The sequence below is a fragment of the Haliotis rufescens genome, unplaced genomic scaffold (genome assembly GCF_023055435.1).
Source record: "Haliotis rufescens isolate VD_foot unplaced genomic scaffold, xgHalRufe1.0.p SCAF_26, whole genome shotgun sequence".
NCBI classification, from domain to species: domain Eukaryota; kingdom Metazoa; phylum Mollusca; class Gastropoda; order Lepetellida; family Haliotidae; genus Haliotis; species Haliotis rufescens.
In genome coordinates, this window is record NW_025963957.1 from 3,562,014 (window position 1) to 3,588,511 (window position 26,498).

Genomic DNA, 26,498 nt, shown 5'->3' on the forward strand with positions numbered 1-26,498 from the left:
AAGACAATTCTCTTTGGTATAGATTTTCTTGGTCAATATGCAAAAGCAAAATTAAGAAAAGTAAGGGTTGATTTGAGAATCATTTCCAAAAACAAACTGGAAAGTATTACCAAACACTGAAAGATCTAATAGATTTTAAGTAAAAAACTTAATTTCAGCCATTCAGAGCATTTTCATTTTGTCCATGCAAAGTCTACATTAGGCTTGTCTGTAATAAATAATACAAAAGAGACAACACAATTTATACATTAAAAAATTCAAACCCAGCCATGAATGTTACCGATTGAAAACTTAAGTGCACATATGAATACAAAGAATGTTAATGAAGATATACAAGAGATGGGTGACAAACAGAGGGTTACATTAGGGAGACAAAGGTGCTTAAAGTGGGTAGTTCACAAGATTGGAAACAAAACTTAGGGTAGGATACCAAAGTTCAGTACCAAAATCATTACGACAATAATGACATTTGAAAAATTGCAAATCGTCACAGCGATGCTGTGATGTCTGATGCAGTAATATTTAAGGTATGATTACCGGATATACATTACCTTCTGGAGCTGTGCCCGAGTGATTGTCATAATCTGCATAGCTACCACTGACAACACTTCTATATCGATACGGTTAAACTCATCAAAGCAGGCCCAAGCCCCCGAGCTGAGTGAGAGGGAGACAAGAGAGATGCACATGGGATTAGGGAGAGGACACAGACTACCAGGCACAAGCAAGCTGTCACATAGGGCCCTGATGGCTAGAAAATAAGGACTCAAGAACCTGTGTTAAAATACCCCACCTTGTCTTTAGAACCCAATTTCAACGGTAATATGCCACAGTTGATAACTTGTTTTGTTTTTTTGGCATCATCTAAGTCAAAATGCTTTCAGGCAGTGTATCATTTCTCTAGCATGTCTGTAGCACAAATATTAGAGAAGTGACCATGAGAAGTGAGTTATCTCCCCCTGTTAAGGTTAATTGAGTCCTTGATGTGGGAGTTGAGTCCATATAAATCACATGCTCTAATGCATAGGTACCCATCAGAACCCTAAAATCTGCAGTTTAACACTTAAGCAGGAGTACATACATTGTTTGGTGCATGTATATTTTTGTGAAAAAGTCTGGAGAGTAAGTTAGAAAAAAAAATTAATTGAAGGGACATTTTTTCTTTTGCTTAGTATGTGAATATGTTGCCATACGTACAGTTTTGGTTGAGATTGTCTAGTCGTTTGATGGTGAGGTGCAATTGGATTTAATTCCGCATTCAAGATTACTTCCGTTACAGTGTGCATATGTGTGTGTGTGTGTGTGTGTGTGTGTGTGTGTGTGTGTGTGTGTGTGTGTGTGTGTGAGAGTGTGAGTGTGTGTGAGAGAGAGTGTGAGTGTGTGTGAGAGAGAGCGTGTGAGTGTGAGAGAGCGTGTGTGTGTGTGTGTGTGAGCGTGTGAGAGTGTGTGAGTGTGTGTGTGTGTGTGTGTGTGTGTGAGATATCATGGAGACGAGCTGATATCTTGTAACCTATTGTCTTACAGTTTAACCAACTGTATGTGAAAAGTGATTGTGGTAAACATGTGTTTTTGCATTCATCCATATAAACAACGTAGTGCTTTTCAGATTTCGTCTTTTCCACTCTTCCTTTTATTTTGAGCTAGTGGGATTAACAAAACAATGAAAAAAGTCTTGCCTTGGTTCACAGTTTTTCACAATGTAAGACATTTTGCCTGTTTATGCCTGAAAGCCTGGGTAATGGGAACTGGGCCCACTTGCACAAAGAGATGTTAGCGCTAAGACCACTGCAAGTCCATTGGAGTTACAATAGTCGACACAAATACTTTCATAGTCAACCCAAATAGCATCTTACTTAGCATAATCTTCCAGGTGGGGACAAAACATTTCATGTACCCAAACACTTAGTTTTCATACTTAAATTTAGCAGTCTACAACTTTCAGTATTCGTCCAAAGCCTATGCCTTGCAACACTTCGAATGCCTCTGATGAAAGTCTTTATGTTCTAAAGGGGATCTGCTCCACCATCTTGTGTCCAATTTCAGACACACGTACCTAGAACATAATGTTCTTCAAAGGTGGCTCATGTATAGTGTTAATCATTACAGATCAAAATGACAACAGGGCTGATTATTCCAATGAGTTAGATGCTAATCAGGTTGAGTGGGATGCACAAATCCAGCACAATATATACCAGCACAATATATACCAGCACAATATGGAGCAAAAAGCGGTTAGACAAAGCAAGCACTTGACAACAGTTGGGAGTTGTGTAAACCACGCAGCAAAAAGACAATATATATACACGACAATATATACATGGTAAACTGTGAGTATGTGATGAATGGCCAAGCAGCAAAGGGAGGCAACTGCTGGTTGTTAGTATAGTGACACACGGAAGAAAGACAGGGTGAGGGGCCAGATGACTTCTCACCCGCTGTTGTTGGGCTTTCTGGATTGTTGTGATTTGCATAGCAACCACAGACAACACCTCAATGTCGATACGGTTAAACTCATCAAAACAAGCCCAGGCGCCAGCACTGGAACATCAAACAGGCACATCATGCCAAGTTCATACAGGACTGAGATCCTAAGCAATCACAGCTTGTTGGAATGAAAACAAAAGCACAGCTGACAGTTGAATTTCAATGTGGATAAAGTATAACCTCGCTCTGCTGAAAATTTGAGCACATGATGGCAATATTCTCAATCAAAGGCAATCTCGTTCCAGTATCAGCATTTCTACCTACTGAGTGGATATAACTTGTACCATGCAGGACTGAAACTATAGCTAGACTTCACAATTTGCCAACTGATGTCAGCACTCCAGTTTTGCTGTTCAGTCTTATCAATGGTATCCTGTATGACAAACATGGAGCAGAAATGAGGGGAGATATCCAACAGAGCTACTTCTTTGAGAGGCATTTAGAAGTCAGAGTGAGTGAGTTTGGTTTTATGCCGCTTTTAGCAATATTCCAGCAATATCACGGCGGGGGACACCAGAAATGGGCTTCACACATTGTACATTGTCAGGAATCGAACCCGGGTCTTTGGAGTGACGAGCAAAGGCTTTAACCACTGGGCTACCCAACCGCCCCAGAAGTCAGAGTACTAAGTAAGGATAAGATATATGGATGAACAATTTCTTTATTACAATTGCAATAAAGAAGTTGTTAATCCATATATCTTATCCTTACCAACGGAGTCAGTTTGATTACAATGTTTAGTCAAAATGGACTTAATATTTACCTTAAAATGTGGAAAATTAAAATCTTGCATAGTGGTTGCCGATCCTAATCATAAGCAATTATTTCAGGGAAAGGACTGTCCACATACACTTTTACCACATCTTTAACAGTTAAGGAGCGAGAACATATTCAATGCAAGATACATATTCAGTGCAACATACCTGGCCAGACCCTTGAAGAACTTGCCCATAGCCATGAAGTCAAGCTGGTCTGAGCAGTTGAAGACAACACACTGGATAGCCATAGCCTTGGCCAGATCCTACACACAGAGACAGGGCAGAACTTTATAGCTTGCAGCAATTTCATATCAACCGAACACAATAATTACTGAAGTGTCAAGTGATGCTGACAGAGTCAGCAATATCATGCCAGCCTGTAAACAATCATGGCTAAGACAGGCACACCATTTCTTGAGAGAATAAGCAATGATCCACATCGTTGATGTGTGAGTACTACCTACAGTCAGCCAGACCACACATTGTGATGAAAAGATACCAGGGTTACTGGAGAGCTGTTCTCTTCCAGAGTCCCTCAGCAGAGACAAGCATGGGTCACCGGGGACGTGTTCTGCCACAGAGTCCCACGGAGACAAGCATGGGTTACTGGAGGGCTGTTCGCTTCCAGAGTCCCCAAATGGAGACAAGCATGGGTCACCAGAGACGTATTCTGCCTCAGAGTCCCACGGAGACAAGCATGGGTTACTGGAGAGCTGTTCTCTTCCAGAGTCCCCCAGCATAGACAAGCATGGGTCACCGGGGACGTATTCTGCCTCAGAGTCCCACGGAGACAAGCATGGGTTACTGGAGAGCTGTTCTCTTCCAGAGTCCCCCAGCATAGACAAGCATGGGTCACCGGGGACGTATTCTGCCTCAGAGTCCCACGGAGACAAGCATGGGTTACTGGAGAGCTGTTCTCTTCCAGAGTCCCCCAGCATAGACAAGCATGGGTCACCGGGGACGTATTCTGCCTCAGAGTCCCACGGAGACAAGCACGTGATACCGGAGAGCTATTCCCACCAGAGTCCCCAAGGGGTGACTTATACTGATGTAAGAGCGTACAGCTGCTTACCTTGGTTGTCTCTGTTTTGCCTGTCCCGGCCGGGCCAGCAGGAGCACCACCAAACTTGAGATGGAGAGCCCCGGTCAGGGTCAGGTAGCATCTGCAGCAGATCAGTCAGTGAAGCAAACAGGTCTTGTACCATACTTAGCATAACTAATTCTGACACACAGTGATTTTAACCTGCTCTTCTTTTTTTTAATGAGTGAGCTTTTAGCAATATATAAAGCCAGGGGACACAGATGGGTTTTACACATTATATTCATGTGGGATTTGAACCCTGTTTTGTTTCAGTATTGAGCACAAACACTAAGAACTAGGCTACACCACTGCTTTCTAGAATAGGGGAAGGACACGCAATGAAGTCCCTGACCATCTCCAAGAGATAGTAGGTAGGATCAAAGTGAGAGCTAAATGGGAAGATTTCAGTGCAGTGTCCTACAGAAAGCATCAAGTGAGAGTAATCAACAACAGAAGAGGTGTGTTATAACAGAAGTGAAAGTAGGCTATGTGAGGACGTTGTTTACCACTGCACACAGGAATATTTCAGCTGTATGAAGATGGCCTGTACATAATCGAGTCTGGTCCAGACCAAACAGTGATATTGTGAGCAACAATTTGTGCTGTCAAGGTATGCTGACAAGCATCCAAGTTGCTGAGTCTGACCACCTATGAAAAGCATAGGTAGCTGGGGACCAATTCTAACCCAGGCCCCCCTCAGGGGATGTGTGGACGTACCTGTCAGTGAGGGGTGTGATGACGAGGCGGCTGGTGTTCCCGAGGTACTCGTACCCATAGGGGAATTGAGCATTGACAGCCCGAGTGTACAGGTTCTCATCCTCTAGCCAGTAGTATCTGAAAGAGTCATACGTGTTACTTCTAACACATCACACTGTCAGTCACATTTATCGGTGCTGCGTCTGTGAAATATATAAATAAAATATATTTTATACAACACGGATGATGACCATCTGTATGCCATTTGTGCAGTCAGTGACTTTGCCATTCGTTTGAACCCAAGTCACGTAAAGTACTTTCCGTCTTATTAAAAAGCTTAGTTAATAGTCCATATATGAACAATAAAATATTCTGTAAATGTCAAGACAAATCTGGACTAGTTGTTGAGTGAACAGTATTTCAGTTATACCATGATTTGGTCATTTACCACTTTGGTGAACCAGTGAGCATGGGTACGGTGCTGACAAACCTAGAAACAGAATTGAGGCAATCTGGGCTTTGAACCCATGATCACAGGTTCCTTGCATCCCAAAGGAGGTAACTCTGCACCTTGGACAAGTAGACTCAAAATCTTTTGCACTGACTGTGTGTACATTTGGAACACTGTAACCCTTGATCTATATATTACACTAAAGACAGTAATAGTTGGCTTAATCAAGGCCGAACAAGAGACTTTGTCATGACCTATCATGTACCTACCTGAGCTGACTGATCCATTCAAAGTCATTGGCATTGCTGACATTGGCCTCCACCATCTTGGCCACCACATCTCGGGCATGGACCTCCACAACAATGAGGGCAGAGAGGGTCATCCTGCCGATCTTGGGGAGGTCAGTTCTCACCAGGTTCCTCAGGTCATCCAGCTGCTGCAGCAGCGTCTTGTACAGGTCATTGAGGTAGTTCTTCTCAAGGGAGTCTGTCACCTCCGAACTCCAGTATGTCTGGCAGCCTGCGATGACGACCTGACCTGGCCACTGCAGAACCCAGTCTGTTCGAGGTACCTGTAATATAGGGATAACCTGTATCAGCCCTGTATACACCAATCTCCAGCAAGTCTATACCACTTATAAAATCTGGCAATCTGATAGCTCAGTCACAGTGTCTTGTATAAACCCAATTCATCTGAAGGAGACATTTTCTCCCCTGACACTCAATGAGAGAAACATGATATTTCATGAGACATATGGAATATCCTATTTATTATATACTTTTTGTGTAGTTGTCTACCGGAAAATTAAATTATTTCATTAAAAATATAAAACATTGAAACGTAAATTCTCCCTACCAAACACATAGGGACGGTTCACCACCCCTTGTGTTTTAAACAATATAAACAAAAGTATAAAAAAATATTAAGGGTCATGAAAATTCTTTATCATACATTTAGATATGATTATATACAGAAACAAACAAAATTCTTCATACTAGGTGACCGCTGTTGGAAGCGACAGAACACACACAGGTCAAGTAACAAAAATGCCGCTTTGCAAAATGAACAGTCTTGATTGACGAATTTAATGAGAAATTTACAGTTTATAATGAAACAATTTCGAGAGAATAAATGGCAAGAAGTGATATTAACTCCATAAATGACCATCTGTCATTATTTTGCCTTGTCAATGTGGAACTAACGTAAAAAGGATGTCAACAGTTTGTGTACGGACTAGACACTTACAATGAAGGGAGACAATTTAAGGGGAGGTAACTCTTATTTGACACTAGTTCTGTCAAAGTGTTATGTTCACTGCAGTGAAATACCAATTGTTATGTTCACTGCAATGAAAATGTCACTTTTCTCAACTTGTGAAAACTCAGTCTTTTACACTGAAGTATGTGATAAAAGAATACCATATTCATTATTTGGTTCATTGGGGTATATGGCAACTTTCCTATATGCTCACCTCTTTGTAGTTTTGTAATGAATCTTTGATGATGAGCCTGAGACTCTCCTTCATCACTCTCTCTATCTCCGACATCCAGTCCTCCACATTTCCCGTGGGATACATGCTCTCTCGGAATCCCACATCCTCTCCCTCACCAGAGTACATCCGCGTGATCTTCAGATCATCCTCAAACTTCAGCTGTTGTTGGAAATATAATTAAGACATTAAACTCATGAATCATAGCTTATATATCATCTGCATCACTAGAGTCTAAGACAATGTCTGAAGTATATAAGTTGGATTTGACAAAAGGTTTCAGCTAAGCCAAGACTTCCACCAGAGTAAGCACCACCTTGATTTTTACCCAAGTTCTTCCAATTGCTGGTGATGAGAATACCGATCCTTAAACAGAGACTACAGTAGGGCTTGGACAGGTAGCTCGGGTACTCGAGGTGGGTGGGTACTGAGGAGGATCAAGGTACCCAAAGGAATACCTGGACCCATGGTTAGTCATGTCACATAGCCCTTAGTGACAAAAATTCTCTATAACTCCCTGGTTACACTTCAAGTAACTGACATTTGCTTTTGTTTGACAGTGCACTTTTGTATGTTTGAATAAAGATAAAGCTTCAGTCAGCCTCAGTGAATGCATGAACAGATCACTTTATACATGTATCTGAATAATGTTTGCCAGGGCTCTAGTAAAACAATTCCCAAGCGGACATTTTGTACTCAACTCTTGAGTGAGTGAGTGAGTGAGTATGGTTTTACACCACTTTTAGCAATATTCCAGCAATATCGCGGCGGGGGACACCAGAAATGGGCTTCACACATTGTACCCATGTCGGGAATCGAACTCGGGTTTTCGGCGTGACGAGCGAACGCTTTAACCACAAGGGTACCCGACTGCCCCTCTCAAGGGTACCCAGGTTGTATTTGGACTCGTCCCAACCCTAGACAATACTCCATTCTCTCAAGGTCATTTCCAGCTGCTATGAAGATATCATAATTAGTGCCTTGTGTGAAATTTGGGTCATCATAAACTGCTAGATTATTTAGGAATTGACTTAAATATTTTTGACATATTGAAGTCAATTCTTATAGATAAATCCATCAGCAATAGTAACAGGCTGCTTATTTAATCATTAACACAAAGAAACTGTTATCAACAATATGAAATCAGTGACATCATTCTGAGCAAACATGCAACACAAGCCCCGCCTGTTCTATTATGCGCCAATCAGAAACAGCTGTCAGTTAGTGGGTGTGACCTAATTTCTTTTCCGTTTGAGTTTCGCAAACCACATTGCTGGGTACACTTATCAAATGCCAAGGAATCTCTTGCAATATTATTTATTTCTATAGACATCATAGGCTGGAGTTAGCATACACAGTGGGTTAGAAGACAGTGATAAAACTTTTAGTTCCAATAAGCTCCTACCTTGGCGATGTTCTCAAAGCACTTGCGAAGATGAGGCTGTACGGCAGTCGGGTCTTTGGTTTGAGACAGAATCTCCAACAGCTCATCATCGGACAAGAAGTAGAATCGTGGGAAGGCATTTCGCTTGGTCTCCAGATACTCGCTGAGTCCCTTCTGCACCTGCTCCAGCAGTTTGTTGGACTCTCGTAGGTTGTCAAGGAGACGGTTGTCAGGGCACAGGGAGATCACCTGGTAACAGATATTAGTCACAAGTACAAAAAATGGTAATGTTTGAGTGCAAAATGTCTGAAGTTTGGATATAAAAGAGTAAAAGACATTTGACTTAAATAGACAGCATCATAGAATGGCAGTAATGGCAAATGTATCAAATAGTTGACAGAAGATAAGACAGTGTTGTGAGTGAGCAGGTTTTTGGGCCTCTTCTAATAATAACACAGTCATATGTCACATGAGTACAAGGTAATGCATGAGTGTACAATACTTTATGCCATGTTTAAAGGGATACATATACATATGAGGATAGCAGAGAATTTACCCAAAGTGCATGATGAGCAGACACAACGATCATTAAGCAAACCCTCCATTATGAGGCCTCTCACCTGAGGGTTCTCCTTGGCATTCTTCATGATCTTCCTCCACATCCTCTCCATAGTCTGGTAGCGCTTACTCTCTACTGGCAGCTGCCGATTGATGTCCTCGGAGCTGAAGATGGGTTCCAGATACAGCCACGCCCGCTGGCACTGGAGCCATTCGTCCAGCACATCCTGGAGCCAGGACCATGGGCAGTTAGTATTAGGTCAAACACAACAAAAGGTACGTACGTCTTGTATGAGTTGTTCCAAAATGCAATCCATCAATAGGATAGCTGGAATTTTCCTTGAGCAATAATAACAGGTAACAGATTGAAGTTATGGGTATGTCAGTTCACTGAAATTCCTTGAATATTGTCTATGTGTACAATAAACTACGGATATAACAAACTCAAAGGGAGCTCTAATTCTAGTTCGTTATAACCGTAGTTTGTAATAAGCATGTATACAGGATATATATATATACAGCAAATTGACGGGACCAAAAAAGACAGTTTGTTAAATCCGGCAGTTCTTCATAAGCGTATTTGTTATAAACATAGTTTACTGTATGTGAAAGATAATATACTGAATGAAGAAATTAAGGGAACTCATAGAGTTAAGATTAAAATTCTTTCTCGTGTTTAAAAAAATCTCGAAAACATAAACAAGAGAAATGTTTGTGTCTGGTGTGTTCACTACATAACCAAATAGAACTCTTTGAAGCACATGGAAAATGTAACACTCAATGCATGTTTCCAGCTGATTGATCCTGTATTTATTACCATCAGTACAAAATCTCAAAATGAAAGGTTAATCTGGAAAGCTGGGTGAGGTTGTACAAAACAACCTTGGCAATACAACTGTCATAAGTCTTTGTTAAGAGACCATAGTGCTAAGATTGCTTCATACAACGGCACCCTGATGTATGAGATGCTGTTAACACAGTTTACGCTGTACCTGTGTGGTCCGGAGCTTGTTCTCCCAGTTGTTGATGCGGTCTTCGAAGGGTTTCTTGTAGGGTGAGAAGGACATGCTCTGTGTCATGACGATGTGGTCGTCAAGGAGCTGGGAGGTTTCCTCGGAACTCTTCAGGATGAAGGTGCCAGTCTCCTTGTATTGAATGATCTCAAACATGACAGGGTCCCATTCCTTCTCCATCTTGTCCAGAGCCTGTGTGCAACATGTCAGTACATATATCACATCGCCTAACAGTATAGCTAAATACTCAAAGCTAAAAACAAACAACAAAACTGAAGCTGAAAAAAAGAACTGGTAAATTTTCATGTAGCAGCAATAGCTACACTAAAAATATGGATGTAGTTTGATTACTTAAACCTTTATTCTATAAAGATCTTATCTTTATAAACAAATTTGTTACTGTTACCGAGGCAAAACAAAATATTTCTTTAGAGTAAAAGGTTTTGGTACAGGGCCCGTTCCCCTACAAAACGTTCTTTGTGCAACCGATGTCGTAAATCTATGTAAAAGTATGGGATTTACGATGAGCTTAACACTAAGATCGCTCTGTGGAATAGCATTTTACACAGCTTTCAGCATTATTCCAGCAAAATCACAAAAGAGAACACCAGAAATGGGCTAGACATTGGTCAATGTGGGGTTCGGACACTTTTCATTTTAAGTAAATGCTTTAACCACAAAGCTACCCCATCCTCCCTTAGGGAAAAGAAGACAGACCTGTTCAATGGAGTACTCCTTGCCGGCAACCTCTGCGACCTTGGCAATGACCTGGATGTGTTCTTGTAGGTTCATTTCCAGGCATTTCTTGAAGGTCAGGTTGGCCTTGGGTCGGATTGGGAAACCAAGGTCAGTAGACAACTGGAATAGTAATGGCAGGAATGTACACAGAACCAAAGCTTTTCATAAAGAGAATAGTTTCAAAATGAACACCTATTGTTAGTCAGAATACTCACTTAAGACAAAATCACATTTCATGATTAATTAGATAAAATGGAGTCTTATTATTGAGGTATATTCCGATGTATTAGAAATCCCTGAACAATAAACTGTTTCGTATAGAAAGAGCAATAAGTGTGAAATATTCATGTACGTCATTATATTGAGATCTATAACTTTCATCACTAGCCTGCGTCAAGCAAAATGTCTATGGTCTGGTAAAGTTAGCTCTGTATGACAGCCCATATGTGTCAGTGAGTTGTGATTAAAGCTGCTCTGTTTTCAGATGGTAGGTCAGCTTCAGTTTTGAGATGGTAGGTCAGCTTAATGTGGGAAAGAAGACAAAGTGATGCCATTGGTAGACACATATATACAACTTGGGCTCAACCCATCATAGGTATGGTACTGACAAACCAAGAATCATAATCAGGGCAAATCCGGGATCCAAACTCATGAACATCACATTCTGACACATCTAAGGGAAGTAACTCTTCACACATGTAAGAGTTAACATGATGAAGACAACTGTCAGACTGTGTGTTGTGGAAGTACCTGCTCCCAATGTCTGTTCCTCATGCCAGGGTTACGCAGGCCTTGAATAAGTGGAATGAAGGGCCGGAACTCCTCGATGCTGCTCTTGATCTCAGCGGCCACCTGCTGGACACCTGCAGAAATAGCCACAGGTCAGTACGCCAGCTTCTAGTGGAGCACATGCTTCACCCTTGGCCAGCATGTACTGGACACCTGACCGTTTCCTTGACGGAACTTTTGTCAGTTTGGAGATGAGAAATCAGAGATGACAGTGTGATGAGAATGACATAGGTTCAAGAAGTTCAGAGAAAGAAATGAGAGAATGATTACCTTCCAAAGATAAAGGTAAATTAATTTATTAAAATTTTAAGTTTATGTATAAAAGTTAAAATGAAAAAAACATTTTCATATTTCTTACCCAGAAATTTTTAAATCTTTTATGATGCCAATACCTTACTATTATAATCTTAATAATATTTATGAATGATTTTGCAAAGGAACTGACACCAATATATACAGAACAGTTATTCAAAGTGTTTTAGTAAGGACGAATTTTAGAAAACAAGAATTCCTAAAAATTGAAAAAGTTTGACAAATATTCTTTACAGGTTTTGTTTGACAAGAAACATGGACACTGTGAATGAAGGTACCACTGATTGCATGACAACACATTGCACAATGAAACAACGAACAAGCAGACACACAGAGCCCAGTAAACACACAAACACACACACACATACATTGTACACACATACACAGACACACATGGTGATGTCTGGTATTTAGCTGTTTATGGTATCAAACATACTGGTCAGCCTGTGAAAAGCATTCAAGGGAGCGAGAAGAGTGACAATCTTCTGAATTGTAGGACATGTTCTTGAAATGTGGTAAATACACTAGTCAACTAATGATAGGGATATTACTTTTATTTGATGATACACACAAAATACATATAATTTTGAAATAGCAATATTCCAGCAATATCACGATGTGGGACACCAGAAATGGGCTTCACACATTGAACCCATGTGTGGAATTGAACCCGGGCCTTTGGGCTGATGAGCAAGCGCTTTAACCGCTAGGCTACCCCACTGCCCTGGATGAACAATAATTCAGGTATATTACAGCATGTCAAATTGACCCACGTTTCCTTTTCCTTCTTTGGTGAAATCCCAACCATAGATATGATGCTGACAGACCAAGATTCATAGTCAGCAAGATTCTGGCTTCAAACCCATGATCCTGGCAGCTATGAGAAGCTACTCTGCACATAGTGGTGCACCTTTGCCTGCTGGGCCACCCAAGCCCTGGAGATACCTTGAGTGAGTGAGTGGATTAACGCTACTTTGAACAATATTCCAGTTATATCACGGCGTGCCAGCTTAATGTGGGGGGAAAGAAGTGATGCAGGTCTCAGACGTTTACCACTTTGGTGAAACCCACGAGCACGGGTGTGGTGCTGACAAACCTAGAAACATAATCGGGGCGAACCGGGATTCGAACCCACAATCATAGGTTTCTGGCGTGCCCAGGGCGCAACTCTGCACAGCGAATTGTGGAGCACCAGACGACTGGGCGCAACAGTCGCTGGAGATAGCTTGAGATATGTACACAAACAAGTCACATATAAACACATGCTAGACAAGACAATATTAGTTCAAAATGCAAATTACCATCATATCGGTAATTTCTATGAAAGTTCAAAGACACTACATCACGTCTAAACTAAAGACTTCTTTCCATACCACATTCCAATCAATGAATCAACGAAAGCCCCGTCTCCTGTAAGCCCTGCTAAACAGGGCACATGTCTATGCAGTCTACAGTCTACCTCCGTATCACAGTTAGTTTACACATGGTCATTCAGTTCACTAATTCTCTAGGTGAAAACATGGACTTTGTGTCGGCGACCACTCACCCCTTACATGGGGAAACTTCTTCACTGTTTAAAATTTTAAAGTAAAATGTTTCACAAATGATCACAAGAAAGCAAATCACAACAAATCATATCACATTTCTACATATCTTCAACCAACGATTTGCAAACACGCAAAGTCATATCATGGTCATTTTTGTCTTCAGAAGTTCATTCATTCAGTGGAACATGCTCCATTTATCATGAAACTGTTTCTTCTTTCTTAGTAAGCATAAATACAAGGTGAAGGTCACTGGAACAACTGGATCATCAGAATCATTACAGAATCTCAAGGTCAAGGTCTGAGCAAGAGCGTTCTAGAAGAAAAACATCTTTGTTCTCAAAACACAATTACATGACAAAAAATGTCTTCAGCTGAGTAACATGCCTGTCAGATGCAAGTCTGCCATGTCCTGTTTCACAGTGCAGCCAAAGTGGCACCATTGGTAATTGAGCAAGTACATCACTTGCTTCCCAAAATGACCAGTGTATCAATGACCTGTTCACAAAATGACCATGATATGACACATACACCCACACACTGTAAGCAGGGTGGCGTATAGCGGGCAGGGGAGGTTGGAGGGTGGTGGGTGGAGAGGAGGGAGGGGTGGGGATAGGGAAGACAACATCATAGAGTGAGAGGCTACATTAGAGGCCTGTTCAACAAAGCATTCTACCTTGACTATCTCCCACAGTATAATCAAGGATTGTCTAAGACTCTTAACTAAGTGCCCTGGCAGGCAAATAAAGAAAAAAATGTTATTTTATCCTTTATTTATTACTATTTTAATTGTTATTTTGTTTGGGAGCTTTTAAAAGTTCATATTTTCTTAAATTCAGAGGTATTTTGAGATTGCATTAATGCAATAATATGAAACTAAGCATTAATACCTGTTCCTACTTATTGGTCTTGTTATAAGTGAATACACTGGTTACTTGTGCAAAGCCATAAAGTGAGTTACTAGTTATATATAGTAATACCTTGTAACATGAACTGGGAAATGTTTAGTTCCAAATTGTGAATTTTTAATGATATTTGCTCTTGACTTGGGGCTGAATATCAGGCAACACTTTTCAAATATTTTTATTTATGGATCGACCTGAGCTAACCAGCCACCATAAAACACAAAAATAATTATTTTTATTTGCTTGATCATTCTATCTTGATGGATTGGTTAAAAAAAGGGATACAATTAAAAAATTGTAATCATTAACTTTTTAAATATTCATAAATCCAATGCACGATAACTGGCCACTGCAAACATCTAATAAAGAGATTGGAAGCTTCTCTGACAGAAGTAAACAGAATGTAACTGTGTAGATAATAAACATCCTGCACAATAAACAGACATTAAGTTAATTCTGTTCTTGCAAAACTGGCCAGCCCTAACAACTAAATGCCAAATGACAAAAAAATATTATTGAGATACATAAATCTAAGTTACCGGTAATCATACCCAAACAAATAGTTGCAAAAACTTTGTGAACTATTAAGTACAAAAAGTGAGTCAATTAGCAGAAGAGTTGGAAGAGAGAAGAATTGACATTTGTCAAGGCTCAAGAGTTGCCTCACTGAAATATAACAATCTATTTGAAAGGAGATTGTGGACCAACTTATTTCCGGCAGCTGGTTACTACTTATTCTATTTAACTACATCCTAGCCTGATTTCTTGTGGCAATGAATGATCTCACGACAGAACATGGTAACTGTGAAAGTTCCAACAGGCCACAGGGATTCTACAAGTTATGCTGTCTGCATCATGTGCTCATGTTAAACACCAGTGATGACACCCAAGTCAAACAAGCCAGCCAGATATTCATGCCATGGGGGACAGGTGTATGGGACAAATGAACTGTACATTTTCAATATGTGTTTGGCACTGATGGAAATTCCTATGAATAATGTCATTTTAGTTTTAGTTTCAATAGAACTGAGCAAAGGATGTCTGCTGATCTGTGCCAGATATAGTTTCATACTTTTATTTAGATATGTATTGAGAGTTACCTCCCCTGTTGAGTGAAGGTTGGAATTTGAGCTCACTGTAGAAACTTAAAATATTATAACAAATGTTTATTCACACAACCTCACTTTTGTGAAACCCACAAGCTGACAAATGGAATGGTGCTGAAATATGGTATCGAGAAATGGAATCAGAGGAACAAGGATTTGACCCCACAATCATAGGTTTATGGCAAGGCTACAGGATGTAGATTTGCACAGTGAATGTTTGCACCTAACACAACTGGGTCATTCATCCCTTGGTAAAATGAGAATTAACTGACTTGATATATTGCCGACAAATAGACTTGTCGTATATGTTTCTCGTAATAGCTAGTGTAACTTCAAAGTCACAGGCCAATCTTCCAGCACTAGCCAATCCCTAATTTTGTTGAAGTAGAAGGTTTTAAGCCAATCCACAATTTGCAAAAACAAATCTTTGAGCCCAACTTCAAAATGGTGAAAGATTGACATTGCTAATGCACTTCCAATACATGATAGTTGTGGCTGCTCAGTGAACACAAGAACCAGCAGACATCCTGACTATGGGTATCATCATCCTTCATTCTATTATGTACTACATCTCATTCCTGTTGATAAATACCCTGGACTCAGTCGCCACCATACCTTCGCTTCAGGAGTGGCATCACCATCTCCCATCTATCATCACTAACTTAGCACAGACTTTCTCTCTCCCCTGACCTTGAGATCAACAAACAATATACCCTGAGTGAATGTGAGTTTAGACCCGTGAAGATCCGGGGTTGAATAAGTCTTCAGCAACCCATGCTTGCCGTAAAAGGTGACTATGCTTGTCGTAAGAGGTGACTAATGGGATCGGGCGGTCAGGCTAGCTGACTTGGTTGATGCATGTCACCGATCCCAATTGCATGGATCAATGCTCATGATGTCAATCACTGGATTGTTTGGTCCAGACCCGATTATTTACAGAACGCCATCATATAGCTGGAATATTGCTGAGTGCGGCGTTATACAAGAAACAAACAAAGAATGTGAGTTTGGCATATTCATGATTGCATCATCATATGAGCAAGATGTTGATATATTCTTTTGAAACAGAAGACTGTTATAAATGATCTATTAGCTGAAGAAAATGTTTTCATATGTATTCAAACAATGGAAGGAAAGTCGTTATGCTGCAAGACATTCGCAGTTGTAGTTAAGATGGCACACAACAAGGTGAATCGAGTACTTGTGACTTATCTTTTGTTTCAATTTGATTGGATGGCTATTTTTAGCGTTATGTTAATCTAACTGCATTGGAAACGAATCTTAAGTGGCGACTGTTTTAGGGTATTTATCTTAACAGTATTGATATATAATCGGTTAATCGATGTTGTGATATCATCCTCTAATACCCGACAATGTGCAATCCTACAGGGATTGTGTTGATCAGTTGGTGGACAACCTATGGGAGTTGGCTGTGTTGTTGTGGGATGTGCATGTCACAAGGGTTGTGTTGTTGTTGCCGTGTTGTTGGACAGCCGCACGCGTGCCCTGTGGCAGCAGATGGGCGTGAATCACGACATCACAGCCACTGATAATGTATAACTTGCAATGTGGCGACAGAGTGAATATGACAGATGACAGGCGACTGGGCTCATCACTGTCGCTGTCACTGTCGCTGTCAGGGTCCTCATCTGAGCAGCCAAGTGGTAAAATCATTTGTTTAATGTGATGATATGGCATACAAACACAACAAAATCTCATTTCAAACCAATAATACTATCTGAAAGCCACTAAAAAGCATAAATCTGGTTTGTGTGAAGCTGAAATTAAAACTTTCTTTTAATCTACATATATAACTAGTTTTCTTCATGCATCATATTGACTAGAGACTATTTTCCTAATCCCTACATACAGATATATTATAAAAATCATGTTAAATCTATCTAATACCATTTAAAAAACATATGAACAAATACATCCTGAAACAAAAAAGTAAATGTAGAGATTTCTTTGTCATAATGGCAACAAAGTCTTCTAAAAATTGACACTGGAGAAATATTGAAAAAGTTGTGCCATATATAGTATATATGTACCTGGAATATCTTGGAAGATCTTCACCGATTTGTGCATGGTCTTGTATGCCTCGTTAACATTTTTCTCCACATCTTCAGCGTTTATGGAAGTGAGAGGGTCGTTGTTCCAGCTGTCATTCCATCGTTGCCAGTCGGACACGGTGATCCACAAATTGCGGAATGGATCAAAGTCCCTGACAAGCTTTGTCAGCTTGTCGTACTAGAATAACAAACATACCTCGTAACGTGCAGGAAGCACACTAGGGTTATGAGGACTAAACAGCACATGGGGGTATGATATATACGACCCTGTATCACAGTATCTGACCTTCCAGCATTGCCGTCCTCAATAACAAGGATGAACAATGGTGTAAGGAGATCCTACTCGAATACAGTGTTGATAAGACTACACCACTTGCCTTTTCAAATCATGTACCATTTTCTCTATACTTGATTTTTAATTTAGAAAAATGTAATATAGGAGTACTTTCTTAAAAAGTGTCATTCAAATAATGTCATAAAAGTATTGTTGATGGTATGAAATTAAGAAAAAATGAAGTATTTTTACATTGTTTTTTTACTTTCCCACATCGATCAACTTTGAAGTTTTTTTCATTATTGAAATTAGTTTTTAGTCTTTTCCAAATACAGAAACATTTTGTCAAAACTTAATGAAGTCAGATCTAGAACTGGGTAGTCATGTATTGATGGGGCAAGGTGTGTGCCCTTGTGAAGTCTTGCACAGGCTTGAAAGGCTTGGACATCTATGTAACAACTACAGCACAGAGCTACAGCACAGAGCTACAGCACACATCTATAATAAACAATGACATTCTGCTGTACAGACCTGTCTAGCAGCATTTTAGTGTGATGGAAAAATAGAAAAATCTTTTTCAATGTGGTTTTATGTCACACTCTGCAATATCCAACCGTATCCCAGCGACCTGTACATAGACAAGTTGGGCCAAGCAAAGCAGTGGTTGATAGCATGAGCAACAACAAACACCACTGGGAAACGATGACACACTCACTGTGACGACCACACCATCAGAGTGAGTGAGTGAGTAAGTGAGTGAGTGAACAGTATTCCAGATATCGTGGCCTGTCATCTTGATGGGGGTGGAAAACCAGAAGCGATGCAGGTCTCAGACGTTTACCTCTTTGGTGAAATCCACAAGCTCAGGTAGGGTTGGACAATTATTATTATTATTGGGGTGAACCCATAATCATAGGTTTCTGGCGTGACCAAGGGACGAAACTCTGAAGAGCCAATTGCACCCTCATCAGAACCTATTCTGCTCTGGAATCCCCACACAGATCCTTTCTTGGAATGTTTTTCTTAATATTGTCACTTTGAATACTAAACATTTTTCTTCTCTAACACTAAACATATAAATCTGACAGGTCTGTTCAGCTAGAAATATAAACATATCCATCTTGATTCAACAGAAAATAATTATGACCTAATCATGTCAATAAATAAAAAAATAAAAAAATTGTGAACAAGTGCATGCTCAAGATTTAGATAATGTCAATGGTTGCTTCAAGATGCATATACAAAAATGGTGCTTAAAATATAAATCAACATCTATACAAAATGCTTAAATACAAGTGATCAAGCAGAAGATAAATAAAAAACATGCAACTAGATAAGCTGTCTTAAATGCACTGAAACTAACAGATCCCAGTGTGATGGGTATTTAGTAGGTCTGTGACATAGCTTTCCTTCCAGGAAACATCCATCTGAATCACAACACTAAAATATCTCGTTTGTTCTGTATCCTGTTTGGTGCCAAACTCAGGAATATTCCAGCTATATGAGGCCATTCTGTATATAATCAAGTTTGGACCACTGGTAATTTTACAGTGATAGAGCCTAGATATACCTTTATAAACCTAAGACCAAGTTACCCTACACTGCATCAGGTTCCTGACAACCTCGGGTCAACCTTGTAACTAGCTCATCTTCCAAAACTAGGTTTTAAAATGGGTCAGTTATAAACCTACTTTGAGGTTCTACATTTCAGTTGTTCAATTTAACATGTCATGACTCCAGCTGGTCCATGCTGCACATGTTTTTTCTCTTGAATACTTTGATTGAATTCCTTTTACCGCATCACACTGTATTGTTTCACTATACCTTGAGCTCAGGAAAAGACATCTTCAACCAAAACGTTTTATCGTATACATATAAACAATGAAACTGAAACTGAGACTTGGTATGCTGGCGCTGCCGGTAACTGTACAATGATACTGCCCAAAGAGTACTGATTATAATGGAGACTTGGTATATTTGGGTTGGCTTGCTTTGCTGGTTGTGAACTGTGAGATGACAGTTTAGGAGGGGATCACAGTATTTTCAGATTTCGTACAGCGAGAAAGGTTTAAGCTTCAGATGTATTGTTTCAAGGAAGAACTTTGTACAAATGAAGTAAACAGAAAACATGCATACGATATTTGCCACATATGTACATACAATACATACTGAAAGAGAGCAGAGTGAAAGCATACAAACAGCAGTGAGTCTGGAGCCTGAAGCCTGGAGCCAGGAGCCAGAGAAGTACAGGAACGTTTGAGCATTTCAGTCGTCAGTGGAAAAGTTAAAATTCCTCTAGGGACTAAAATTCATTACCTAAATATCTACATACTGATATTTAGACCAGAATAACACATTTCAGTTGTCCATCTCCTGTTAGCCTATATCATCAGAAACTTGCATGTGAATGGCATTTCTCACTTATAATCAAGCAGTGCGATTTGTTGGAAAATCTGATTTGGGATTCAAAAAGCAACTGGACACATGCAGTCTAAATCTTGGTTTTACACAACTGGCCACATAGTGCAATATCCAGTCTGAATATTTTGTGGCTTTGAAATGTGAGACACAGCCTTTAATTTGGGACAAGTAAAAATTGTGACAGTCTCATGCCCAAAGCCAAGTGACAATTTGATGATATCCACACCCTTGATGATAATGTTGACATGACCATGCACACACAAGGACACCTACAAACACTAGGATTAGTACCCAGATCCAGCTAGTTTCTTCTCCCTAAATTCTATTTAGATCTGGGTAACTGCATTTGTTGTTTATACCTCAGAATGTGTATATTATTATTCAGATCATGTATGTTTTCAGTTGCAATTAAGGTTAAATGTTAATAAGAAGCACAATGTGAGATTTCTAACCTGGTTTTCTGAAAGTTGAGAACAATGAAGATGTACGTGAAAGCATGTGCTGTTACAAGATTAAAGTGTGGGACTAGTAGTCATGTCATGTGAAGTAGTGTGAAGCCAGTGAGTGACATGCAGCACTGGACAGGAACAAAAGTAGATGGCACTATATGTTTTGTTGGCTGCTTAATGCCTCACTCGGAAATAGTCCAGAAATATGATAGAGGCTTGTAAATAATCATGTCTTGACAAACCAGTGATTGATATTGTGTACAATGATCCATGCCATTGGGGTATGGTGACAAGCTATTAACCACATCACCAAGCCTGACCATCCGATCCTTAAGTCGCCACTTATGACAAGTATAGGCTACTTGTGACCAAATCTTAGCCAGAATCCCCATACCTTTGGGATGACTTTCAATAAGGAACAAGTGTATCCCTGATTGTCCCTGCACTGGCAAGTTTCCTAAGTCATCAATACATTGCCTGTGTTCCATGAGTTCCGTGAGTTCCGTGAGTGAGTGAGTGAGTGAGTGAGTGAGTGAGTGAGTGAGTGAGTGAGTGAGTGAGTGAGTGAGTGAGTGAGTGAGTGAGTGAGTGAGTGAGTGAGTGAGTGAGTGAGTGAGTGAGTGAGTGAGTGAGTGAGTGAGTGAGTGAGTGAGTGAGTGAGTGAGTGAGTGAGTGAGTGAGTGAGTGAGTGAGTGAGTGAGTGAGTGAGTGAGTGAGTGAGTGAGTGAGTGAGTGAGTGAGTGAGTGAGTGAGTGAGTGAGTGAGTGAGTGAGTGAGTGAGTGAGTGAGTGAGTGAGTGAGTGAGTGAGTGAGTGAGTGAGTGAGTGAGTGAGTGAGTGAGTGAGTGAGTGAGTGAGTGAGTGAGTGAGTGAGTGAGTGAGTGAGTGAGTGAGTGAGTGAGTGAGTGAGTGAGTGAGTGAGTGAGTGAGTGAGTGAGTGAGTGAGTATGGCTTTTAGCAATATGCCAGCAATATCACTGCGGGGGACACCATAAATGGGCTTCACACATTGTAGGGAAATAAAACCTGGGTCTTCGTCATGACAAGCAAATGCTTCAACCACTAGGCTACCCCACTGCCCCCTTGTGTTCCTAGAGTGAGTGAGTATGGTTTTACGCCGCTTTTAGCAATATTCAAGCAGTATGATGGCAGGGGTGTTCTAGACTTCGTGTGGATGAATAACAGTTTGTGAAAATAAGATATTATTTAAATGCTACAGATATACTACATATATAATATCTAATAAAAATATTATTTAAATGCTACAGATATATTACATTTTTAATATCTATAATTAATTCACTGTTATACTAAGTGCAATCATGACCTTACACAAATGTAGAAATATTTTCAGACATGAAAACACGTCCACATTGTTAAAATGTGCATATCATAATGCACTGGCTACATGTGTACCATGGATGCAAAGCAGACAGTGATACAAGTGATACATAGGTACAGTGATACACACATGGAGATGGTGTATATACAGCCGTACAAACAGCAGCAGTATATGCAGTAGGCTCTGTGTGCTAGAGTGTAGTAACATGCAGTGACAGTCGAGGTAGGGTTTGTTATGGTAGTAGGATAGATCAACAACCTTGTACAAGGACGCTGAAGCCATTTTACACAGCTGGAAGACGGAGCTTGTACCTGCAGAACTTCTATACTGAGATAGTTTAATGTCCCTTTAGATAATACGATGTCCATTAAGACAATATAACGTCCACTGAGAAAGTGTAGTGTCCACAAAGATAGCAGAATGTCCACTGTAATACATAATGTCCACTAAGATATTAAAATGTCCACCAAGATTGCATAATGTCTACTAAGATTATAAAATGTCCCCTGAGGTAGTATAATGTCTACTAAGATAGTAAATGTCCACTGAGGTAGCACAATGTCTACTAAGATAGTAAAATGTCCACTGAGGTAGCATGTCTACTAAGATAGTAAATGTCCACTGAAGTAGCATAATGTCTACTAAGATTATAAAATGTCCCCTGAGGTAGCATAATGTCTACTAAGATAGTAAATGTCCACTGAGGTAGCACAATGTCTACTAAGATAGTAAAATGTCCACTGAGGTAGCATGTCTACTAAGATAGTAAATGTCCACTGAAGTAGCATAATGTCTACTAAGATACTAAAATGTCCACTGAGGTTGAATAATGTTCACTGAGGTAGTATAATGTCCACTGAGAAGTATAACATCCACTAAGATAATATAATGTCCACTGAGGTAGTGTATTGTTCATTGAGGTAGTTTAATGTCCACTAAGATGGCATAATGTCAACTTAGGCAGTAACAGGTCAAATAATGTAGCATAACTTCCACTAGGACAGTAAAATGTCCACTGACAGTGTGATATCCATTGAGATAGCATAAAGTCCATTGAAACAAGGTAGTATAAAGCAGATCAATGCATATTTCTGCAATCTGTGAATGCAACTGTGGCCATGTGACATTCCATCTGTGACAATCTGTGATCATGCAAGTCAGCATTCTCCACGAACAAGTAAGTGTCTGCTACTTCAGTTGCCTATAGTAAATAGGATGCAGAGACAAATCTGGGTCCTTACAATTTTCTTAAAGGGTCTTGGTCTCTACAAATGTGGCAGCAAAAACAAATATAGAAACATGAGTAAACAGTGACCAGGTGAGGACACAGCTGAAATGGAGAAAAATTGTGGATAGGAGATGTGCTGCTTGACACTTCAGAGAAAACCTGCAACAAGATTGATCAACGCAATATCTAAAGCGCACACGCAAACACAAGAGGCATCTTGTTGGTGGAGCTGTGAACAAAAACCCAGTGACACCAAACACTCAAGACAGAGCCTTGCACAGCAGCTTGAACCAGGCCAGCCGTCTGCCTGTTGTATAGAGACTCACATTGGACACAGGCATCCCAAACAGTCTCTCTCTGGTGTTGTAGGTCTGGGCCAGAGTCTGGGCTTCCTTCAGTTGCTTGTGGACCCTGCGGACGTCATTGGCGATCTCATGAGCCTTGGAGATGTCTGTGTGGGCAGCCATGCCAGCTACTACCATCTGGAACAACCCACATACTAGAGATTACTACCTGACGTCTGCCAGCTACTACCATCTGGAACAACCCACATACTAGAGATTACTACCTGACGTCTGCCAGCTACTACCATCTGGAACAACCCACATACTAGAGATTACTACCTGACGTCTGCCAGCTACTACCATCTGGAACAACCCACATACTAGAGATTACTATCTGACGTCTGCCAGCTACTACCATCTGGAACAACCCACATACTAGAGATTACTACCTGACGTCTGCCAGCTACAACCAACCCACATACAACCAATCATGAAACAGATGGACATCAAAATCAACTTCCATTAGTTTTGAGCTTCCTGTTATGATAGAAAGAAACTGTTCCACCAAAAAGAAAGTAGAAATTCTGAGTATAATTTTCAGAATTTATAGACCAGAAACCTAGGAGATCTGGTCAGCAAAATGACGTCCTTGTGTAATTAACCAAATAGTGCCTCAAAACGATTTGTAGGGATATAACAAAATCAACTCAAGTAGATCTTCCAGTATCAAATCTTTGACCATCCTGAGCCACACCTGCAGGGTATCAAGCCGGTCTTCAAAGTTTGTTTGGTCAGATGATTGCAGCTTGCGGAATCTCTCTTCATCTTCATCCAGTTGTTGATTGGTCTGCTCCATCTGATGCTCGATCTTGTGAGGCCAACCAATGGCAGTCCACTTTGCATTGAAGTCATCCGTGGACAGGTTGTAGTAGAACTCCTCTATCAGCTCATAGTCTGTCATGGCCTTGTCTATCAGTTCCTACAACATACATACCTTCCTGAGTGAGAGAATGTTGTTTTACACTGCAGTCAACAATATTCCAGTTATCACATTGATGGAGGCCAGGCAGGCCTGTGATTGCAAACAAACAATTATCCATACCACTGGGGTACACCATTTTGACCACCCAATCCTCATAAGTTGGCTCTAAACACAAGCATGTGTTACTGAGGATCTATTCTTCCCTGGAATCCCAACTGGCTACAAAGATTCATGGTGGTTGATACTTGAGGGTTATTGAAACTGTAGAATTGATTCTATATTGTTATCAGAATCCTGAACATTTTAGTGATACCTGTAGCTGAAGGTAGAAGATTGTAGACTTACCTGGTGTTCCTTCAGCTTGTCTGGGATGGCCTTCATCCACTCCTTCATCTCAGACAGTTCCTCGATGCAGTTTGGCTTCTCATACAGCTTGCGACTGAATGCCTTGAACTCCTCACAAGCCTGAACACCAAAAGAGGTTCAGAACATCATCATTATCGTTAGTTCAGAATATGAACAACTCATAAGCCTTACAACAGCTGCCAAAAACAGGCACTCTAAAACCATACGAACAAATAATGTCACAGTGAAAATTTATTATTGTCAAGATTCATGAATGCTCCCTGCTTGATGCAACTGACGAAGACAAGAAGCTGGGATTTTTTTAAAGAGTCAGAATTCTTGGCCATTGACAGCTTTTCAGGACATCCATTTTTTAAAACATTTTTGGGGGGGTTGGGGTGGGTTGGGTGTGGAGGTAAAACCTGAGGCAAAATATTCCTTGCAATAATTTCAGGAACAAACTAATTTTTCAAACAAATACCATGAATCCTCCCACAAGTAGAGCAAATGGTCGGACTCCTAATACCATCATCTCTCAGAGGTGCCCTATGTCAACTCACATCATCTGCCTGTTTCCGGAGCTGTCTTGCAAGGAGTTCCAGGACAGCGTTACTCAGGTTCTTCCTCTTCTTGGACAGTGCCTGCCGAACATTCTCAGTGTTCACCCAGAATGGTCCAATGATGATGTTGCTTGGCAATGCCTGTTCAAGTATTTCCTTCTCCTGTAGGTGCATCTCAACCTCTTTTTTGACCTCTGCTGCTGTATGACCTTCACCCTCGTATGTCCTGGAACCAGTCACAATGTTGATGATTAAACATTGTTCACAGCAGTGATGATGCACTTCTGTATTGAGGTGCATGTCCTATGACTGAAGGTGATGTCCTATGACTGAAGGTGATGTCCTATCTATGAATAACAATCTATGAAAAACTCACATTTTTAGTCCACTAGTCCTTATAATGGTAACATATAGCAAAACCTTTAAAAACAGCTAATTTCTACTGGTCCTTATGATACCTTAACTATTAGGCAGTTTGGCAAGGACTATAGGACTAGTGCCAATTTCTAATTCTGCAGTATGAATGTGTTGGCCCTAGAGGCTAGTGACAACCTTTAGCTTCAGTGCATTTCACTTACCTTATATCAAACCATGTAATATGATACCAACCAGCATAGGATCTTATTCACTGATTCAATATCAAAACATGGCATGGGCGGGGTTCTTGAGGTTTTCCCCTTACTATTTGAATCTAGAGACCCCTAAATCCTTACTCAGAGTTAACATCAGAGTTAAGGACCCCATGATTTTCATTCTTAACTTGGACCACTACCTGGGGAAACAACAACAGCTACAACATGTCCTTCCTGGGTAGAAACATAATGCTGTCAATACGAGTATTTTAAAATGAAACATCGTTTCAAATCAAGGGTGTTTCAAATGCGGTCTTAGATGTTTGCTGTGATGGTATTGGAATCAAAGGGGTCCTAAATCCTTGAATTTCAACATTATAGGGTTGTGCCACATGTTGTGCCACAAACCTCCTTTCTAGAACACTGTAATACCTTACATTCTTAAATATCATTAACACTTGCTGGTACAATCTTTGACATAAATACAACTACTCATATTAAAGTTTGTATTTTAGGAAAAATTAACATAATATGAAAACAAAACTTGTTTAGTCACATAATCTAGAAATTCAGTTCTTCTTGACTGACAGATTCAAGAACCTTAATTTCAAAACACAAACTACTAAATATCACAAATTGTTTTGTTGAACAATGAATTATGC

General features: G+C 40.2%; 1 protein-coding gene across 7 annotated transcripts in view; it reads right to left on the bottom strand.

Annotated features, from left to right (window-relative positions):
• LOC124115243 (dynein axonemal heavy chain 1-like) overlaps nucleotides 1-26,498 on the bottom strand; it is a 121,709-nt gene that overhangs the window by 73,756 nt on the left and 21,455 nt on the right. For 5 of the 7 annotated variants that reach the window (XM_048402450.1, XM_048402449.1, XM_048402448.1 and 2 more), the window contains 16 exons: nucleotides 25,265-25,490; nucleotides 24,705-24,824; nucleotides 24,132-24,356; nucleotides 23,420-23,575; nucleotides 17,360-17,558; nucleotides 11,403-11,515; nucleotides 10,632-10,772; nucleotides 9,894-10,106; nucleotides 8,964-9,128; nucleotides 8,365-8,592; nucleotides 6,942-7,121; nucleotides 5,740-6,041; nucleotides 5,041-5,157; nucleotides 4,315-4,405; nucleotides 3,408-3,505; nucleotides 2,433-2,538 (listed from right to left, as the gene is read on the bottom strand). In XM_048402450.1, the coding sequence (XP_048258407.1) occupies nucleotides 2,433-2,538; nucleotides 3,408-3,505; nucleotides 4,315-4,405; nucleotides 5,041-5,157; nucleotides 5,740-6,041; nucleotides 6,942-7,121; nucleotides 8,365-8,592; nucleotides 8,964-9,128; nucleotides 9,894-10,106; nucleotides 10,632-10,772; nucleotides 11,403-11,515; nucleotides 17,360-17,558; nucleotides 23,420-23,575; nucleotides 24,132-24,356; nucleotides 24,705-24,824; nucleotides 25,265-25,490 (2,680 nt within the window). Of the gene's footprint in view, nucleotides 1-551; nucleotides 658-2,432; nucleotides 2,539-3,407; nucleotides 3,506-4,314; nucleotides 4,406-5,040; nucleotides 5,158-5,739; nucleotides 6,042-6,941; nucleotides 7,122-8,364; nucleotides 8,593-8,963; nucleotides 9,129-9,893; nucleotides 10,107-10,631; nucleotides 10,773-11,402; nucleotides 11,516-17,359; nucleotides 17,559-23,419; nucleotides 23,576-24,131; nucleotides 24,357-24,704; nucleotides 24,825-25,264; nucleotides 25,491-26,498 lie in introns of all 7 variants that reach the window. The other 2 variants (XM_048402451.1, XM_048402447.1) reach the window with 1 other exon arrangement.